Raw genomic sequence first — 7,411 nt, forward strand, 5'->3', positions numbered from 1 at the left:
ACTGGAGGTTTCACATTGTATTTAACAAAGTTCATTTACAAAGTCATAAATAAAAGTTATATGTTGTAATATTTCGTTTTTTTTTAATACTGTCGCCATAGGTAGAGAACAAGCAGACGTAACATTAGATCAATATTATATTCACTTCTAGACAATTCAGGTAAGTACATATATATATATATATATATATATATATAATTAGTAAAAATTACGGGATCTTACCACGTTTTATATATATTTATCGAGTTCCCGATATTTCAACTGCCATGATCACGGGTAAACAGTTTACCCGTAAATAAATATAAAACATGGTAAGATATAGGATCTAAATCATAACCGCGTCAAATTTAAAACAGTATATATATATATATATATATATACTGTCATGACTGTTATCCCAGACAGGGTATCGTCGTGTAGTTTCCAGCAATAGATATCGTCAACTGGCCATTGCCAGTTGACTAAATATTACGTTTACTCAGAAAAATTATCGATAATAATAGATCTGCCATTCGATCAACTGGGATTAGAGTTTTCAATAGGGATACGCATTTACATTTAGGATATAGCTAGCTTATACCCTAATAAGTAAATAAACACTGGAGTGTACACTCGGATTTCAAATGTGTAGGAAGGGGTTTAATTATGGCAGTCTGAGGAGGCTATATTCAGTAATTAACAATTATTATCCGACACAGATATGAATACTGTCTATGCTAACAACGATTACTATCTAAACAGTAATGTTGACGCATCAACATTTACTTTCTTTTGTGTCCTTGAATATATTTTTCGATTGTATCGCGGCTATGGCATATTAATATGCCCAAATTTTGCTAGCTGTATTTGAATTCAACGTGCCAGCGGGCGAGCCCACACCTATCTTTTTTTTTTTTGTTATGATTACGGTGTACTGTTCACCGAAGAGTGAGTCTGGGGCACTCTGGGGCCACATGTTTCTATTACAAACATTTCTCTATCATTCAGTTCAAGATATTACAATTGTTGCGAGAAATTGATTAAGAAAATATAGAGTTAAAGACTTTTAAAATATATAAAGTAATATATTTAATGTAATAATATAACGTAAACATAAGAATGAGATAAAAACAACTGGTATTCATAAATTTATAGCAATAAATATATTGAAGCAAAAAATATTTATGACAATTTTAGATTTGCGAATTTTTTTGCTGCATTAATAGCGTCGTTTAAAGAATTAGGATTATTTCCAGAGGCTTGAGCGGATTCAGACTTTCCACCGCCTTTTCCACCAATAATAGTTACAACAGATTGAATCCATTCAGATGCCAGTAATCCTTTTTCAATGGCATTTTTCGGTACTGCAGCAAGGCAAAATATTTTATTAGTATCATTTTCAACAGAAAAGAACATAGCAGCAGTGGTTGGACACAATTGTTTCACTTGTTTTAATGCACCGTCTAGTGCTTTAGTATTGCCAAAAGCTTTCAATTCAGCAACAATAACTTCTAAACCTTTATTCTGAAGACAAATTTCTTTTGCTTTTTCTGTTACCTGATTAATAATAATTGTTTTGGAAGCTCTTTCTTTGTCATCAAGTTGTTTTTTTATATTCTTTAACATTGTTCTTAATTCCTCTTTTTTCCAATAGGATATCTGTGCTTGTGAGATATCATTTGTAAGCTCAACAATTTTTTTAAGAATTGTCTGTTGTAAATTGTCCCCATGAATTTTTATTATTTTAGCAAGATTGTTAACTTCATTTTCCAAAATGGTCAATTTATTAAAAGCTTTAGTAGCATCAGGTCCAGTAAGTGCTACAATTCTTCGAATACCTTTAGCAATTCCCTCTTCACTTACGATAACATATTCACCGATGTGTCCCGTTTGGTGTAAATGTGAACCCCCACAAAATTCAACAGAAGTCTCATAACCTGCAAGATCATCTGGGTTATTTTCTAATTCTTCTACCGAAATTCCTACCGAAACAACACGAACAGGATCTGGATAATGTTCATCAAACATAGCTCTTAAGCCCTTAATTTTTTTAGCTTCACTTAAACTGGTATGTTTGGCATATACTTTTTTATTATCGTTTATTATTTCCTTAATCTGATCTTCAGCTTCTTTGATTTGCTTGGTAGTCATTGGACCTTTATTAGTAAAGTCAAATCTAAGCCGATCTGGCATGACAAGTGAGCCACGTTGGTCTGAGTCATTACCAAGAACTTTTCGCAGTACATTATTTAATATATGAGTACCTGTGTGATTATTCATAATAAGTCTTCTTCTTTCTGTGTCAATATGCAGTGATAAATTATCGCCCACTTTTAATGTGCCTTCTATTTTACCAGTATGTAACACATAGCCACCTTTCACTTGCACATTTTTTACTGTAAACTCTGCACTATCATCTTCAATTTTTACCATATATCCTTCATCATATATTTGACCACCTTGTTCTGCATAAAAACTTGTACGATCCAATATGATGCCACAATTTTGTCCAGAAATAACTTCATTCACAAATTGTTTATTTATTCGAAGAGCAACAATGGTGGCAGTGCATGGAGTAAACTTATAAACTGCATCTTTTTCTACAGTGGAAGGCACATAAGCATATTTTGGTGAATCATCTGTAATTGGAACTTTAGTATCTTGCAAATGACTAATGGCATGTATATCCAGTGCCAGTAAGTCTTCATTACCAGCAGATTTGGCTTGAGATGCTAACTGAGATTCCTTTTTTGCCTTTTCATACACTTCCATATCAACAGAGAGACCTTTTTCCTCACACATCAATTGAGTAAGATCAATAGGGAAGCCATATGTATCATACAAGCGCCAAGCAATATCTCCAGGTACAATTTTTGAATCATTTAACTTTTCAACTGTTCTGTTTAGTAAATTTCTACCACGGGATAATGTTTTTAAAAATTGTATTTCTTCTTCATTAATCAGGTGAACAATAGACTTAGGATCTTTTTTAATTTCTGGAAAGACATCACCTAATAATTCTACAACAGTGTTTACAAGGGAGCCAAAAAAACCTGGTTTGGCATTTAGTTTTTCAGATGCATAACGTACAGCTCTTCTTAAAATTCTACGCAATACATATCCTCTGCCTGTATTATCTGGGTACCCTCCATCAGATAAAGCAATAGTTAAAGTTCGTGCATGATCAGCCAAAACACGATATGCCATGTCAATTCCATCTACATCGTCAATACCAACCTTTCCCATATAGGGTCTAGCTCCTGTCCCATTTTCTATTGCTTTGAATAAGGGCATAAATAAATCCGTATCATAATTTGCTCTCTTATTTTGAATTACAGATACTAATCTCTCAAGACCTAATCCACAGTCAATGTGCTTTTTAGGCAAATGCTTTAAAGTTCCATCTGATTCTCTGTTAAATTGTATAAAAACTAAATTCCAAATTTCCAACACATCTGGATCATCCATATTCACTAAATGAGCAGCTTCCCGACCTCCAATCCTATCATAATGTAATTCAGAGCATGGACCACAAGGTCCTGTATCTCCCATTTCCCAAAAATTGTCTTTCATACTACCTGGGATTATATGGGATTCTGGAAGTCCCAAAGACAACCAGATATTTTTACACTCTATATCAGGCTCAAGACCTGCTCCTGCATTGCCACCAAAATAAGTAACATACAGTCTTTCTGCTGGTAATTTGAAAACTTCAGTTAACAACTCCCAAGACCATGTACATATCTCTTTTTTAAAATAATCACCAAAGGACCAGTTCCCCATCATTTCAAAAAAAGTATGATGATAAACATCTTTACCTACATCATCTAAATCATTATGCTTACCACCAGCTCTGATACATTTTTGGGTATTAACAACTCTTACATATTGAGCCATATCTGAATTTGGGTCCACTGAACCTAGAAAGATGGGTTTAAATTGATTCATTCCTGCATTTGCAAATAATAATGTTGGATCATCCAGTGGAATTGTTGAGGAAGAGTGAACATATTTATGTCCTTTATTAATGAAAAAATCAATGAAAGTTTTTCGAATTTCACTTCCAGACATAGATGTATCCATTGTAGCCAGGATTTAGCTGTAACAAGAATTTTTTTATAGTAGGTATTATGTTATCATTAGCAAATGTAATACAGTGGACCCGCAGTAATCCGACTTGGTCTATTATTTATTATTGAATGTTTTTTTGACAATCTTCGCTAATACATGATTGAACAAGTTTGAACTTGTACGCATCACCACTGTTGTACTTGATGGATCCGGTATTGTTTTGATTATGATTGCTTAGTTTGAATTTGACTACTTACATGTGATGAAGATAGCAGTGCAGTATAGCATGTGTTCGTTGTTTATTGTTTATTCACACATATACATATCAGCTCAGAAGTGAAAGCACAAAACACAATTAAAGTAAAATGTGATTTTTAGTCAGCCTAAATCGTAACTAATCTTTTAGTAATTGACATACATAATGAAGCAAGATTTGTACTTCAGAGGACATATACATACATATATAACATAGAATCATATCACTGAATCTGTAATTTGTCAGATTACAAGGTACTCTTTTAAAAAAAAATCCGAACTACAGGGTTCTCTTAGGCCTCCTCTATAATCAGCCAAATTCGATAGTCCGACACTGCCCTGCAAAACGTTTGTCGGATAATCCGGGGTCCACTGTATTAGAAAAAAATGCTGCAAAATTAAAAAAGTGTAGGTACACTTTTTTAATTTAAATTTAAACATGAAAGTTTGTGAAGTTAGCTAGATGAATCAATGGATGTTTGTTAGTCTTTTACATTAAAACTATCCAAATGAAATCTGAACACAAATACAGCATATCCTAGATTAAGACATAGAATAAATATTTTTAACCTGAAACAGAAAGCAGATTGAAATACAGCTAATCATTGGTCATAAAGAGTTAAACTCTGATAGACTTATCTACCCACAGCATAAAAGTTCAACAAAAAGTTCTTTAAAACCATTATAAATATATATATATATAAAGTCCCCAAATGTAATGAAACACATAAATTATTTATGCAGGTGCATAATTTTTAATATTATAATACTTTCAAATACTGTCCAAAATTTTAAAAAACTTAAAGATTTTCTAAACTTTTTTTGACAATTTAAATATCAAATAAAACACTTCCTCTGCAAAAAAGCTTACTATAAAATAGAAGAATTTGTTAACGATAATAATGTTTTTGTAGAAAAATTTTAAATACATAGCACTGACAATATTATCTGATTACACTAATAATGAGTGTGTAGCGATTTCTATGTTGATTATCGCATACTTCTTACTTGTTACACTGTAATTATTTATATAAAAAAAAAACATCTATTAAAAAGAGCAACACACAAGTTTCTTGCTCATTCTTCTTGTGATGAATCTGCATTTCGAATGAGTGGTAGAATCAAAATATGACTATTCAAAAGTGCTTGTAATGAGTTTATTTGAATAAAGATTATTTCTATTTGTTTACCATAATAAAATAAGAGATGAGTTTCAGAAAATTTCTAACCTTTTTAGTACTATAATTTAAAATTATTTAATAATATAAATTTTGGGATTTTAAATAAAAACTAAATATATAGTGTTCTGAAAGTTCTGATATGATTCCCATATGATTGAAGATAAATGTTTAATCTTCTCTGAATCTGGTATAAATAGACACTTACATACCTTTTTAATATTATAATAATATTACTTGACTACATTGCAATAGAAGTTAAAAATTTTAAAAAAGTCACTAAAGGGATTTCAAATGATTTTCATTTCTATGCAACTTTCAATATATGGAGTTTTTTATTTGTTGGCCATTTTTTATAATTTACATTTAATATCTTTCTAATACAATTTTGAAATAATACAAATAAATACTGTATTAAAAACTACTAATCTTAATAATATTATAAACACAAAAGTTTGTGAGTATGGATGTTTGTTACTCTTTCACACAAAAACTACTAAACACTTCTAATTAAACTTTACAGTAATATAGCTTATGCATCAGAACAACACAAAGGCTATATTTTTTAAAAGTTAGATAAATGTGTTACTATGTCCATTTAGTAAGTACTTATATATTACTGATGATAAAATGTTTGTTTACAATTTCTGTAAATTCTATTGAAAAGGAGTATACTTGACCGAGTGAACTTCATATCAGTTAGAATATATTAAAATACAACTTTGTAACTTGTGATGTGGTAGCTTCACCAAGAATGTCATCTAAAAGTAACATAAGTAACTCATACAAACATTACCCATAGAAAATATTATTTTTAAAATTATTCGAATATTTAGCCAAACTTTAACAATTAGCTTATTTTTTTAGTAATTGCATCATTCATCTTCAATAAAAAATAAATATAACCACACATTATTATACTGACAATTTATTGAAAATAATTGCATAAAAAAGAAAGAATGAAAGAATGATTTAATAAAATTTTCTAAGTATATGATTATTAAATAAAATAGGAACATAGTTTTTATTATAACATATGGTAATAAGCATATAGGATTCTTACAATGACTGTAATAAAAGTAGGTATATATATATATATATATATATATATGATAATAAAAATATTACTACAACAAACAAATAAAATTTTAATATAATATCTAATATTTACCTTTTTCAATTAATATTATTAACAAAATGTAATGTGGTGTGGTATGTTAACCGTGTACTTTAAATACATTAAGCAGTAGAGATTAAAACAGTTTCTGTTTTACAATCTCTCGAATACTTAACGTACAACGAAAAGCATGCTTAAAAAGACATAGAGACAAATAGATAACTTTTCTAGATAATACGCTTCGTTTTAGCTTTAATAGTCGAATCTAGTGTTTATAAGGGCAAAAACGTAGTATATTATGCTACTTGGTACTACTAAAGTATAAACAATAAGTATGGCTAATTTACTAATATCGTGCGGCAACATCGTTACTTGATTATAAAAAATAGTACCATTGTCTATTAGGACTTGAAAATTTCATTCACACATATTGCATTATTATTTCTACATTATTAGTACTATTAAAGTACAAATATCGCTATAATGTAAACCCCTTGTCGTGAAGCCATTAAATATAAGAAGATTTTAGTTACATTTTATCTGTCAAATAGTCGTGTACAATTTTTAGTTTAGTAAAGCTTAATAATGAAACCTAATAATGGGTAAATCTAGTTTTAATTAATTCAATACTATATTCATATCACCCCTGCACTGTTAAGTTTATATTATACGCGTAAGGTTGAAGGGAGATATATGGTATTATTATTACATAGTGTAAAACAAAGTCGATGTCGCTGTCTGTGTCCATATGTATACTTAAATCTTTAAAACTACGCAACACAATACATTTTGAAGTGGTTTTTTTAAATAG

General features: G+C 30.0%; 1 protein-coding gene across 2 annotated transcripts; it reads right to left on the reverse strand.

Moving 5' to 3' along the window:
• Positions 1–1,085: 1,085 nt before the first annotated feature.
• Positions 1,086–6,744, reverse strand: LOC131844154 (alanine--tRNA ligase, cytoplasmic). 2 transcript variants are annotated; one of them, XM_059192954.1, is made up of 2 exons: positions 6,655–6,744; positions 1,086–4,078 (listed from the first exon to the last, which is right to left on the reverse strand). In XM_059192954.1, the coding sequence occupies exon 2, from the start codon at positions 4,060–4,062 to the stop codon at positions 1,162–1,164; it is 2,901 nt and encodes a 966-aa protein (XP_059048937.1). In that variant the 5' UTR covers positions 4,063–4,078; positions 6,655–6,744; the 3' UTR covers positions 1,086–1,161. The 2 variants fall into 2 exon arrangements, with proteins under 2 accessions (XP_059048937.1, XP_059048938.1); XM_059192955.1 differs by lacking the exon at positions 6,655–6,744 and adding an exon at positions 4,308–4,388.
• Positions 6,745–7,411: the final 667 nt, after the last annotated feature.

Source organism: Achroia grisella, unplaced genomic scaffold, assembly GCF_030625045.1.
Source record: "Achroia grisella isolate CSIRO2021 unplaced genomic scaffold, CSIRO_AGI_Agris_v1 utg3972, whole genome shotgun sequence".
In the NCBI taxonomy this organism is placed as follows: domain Eukaryota; kingdom Metazoa; phylum Arthropoda; class Insecta; order Lepidoptera; family Pyralidae; genus Achroia; species Achroia grisella.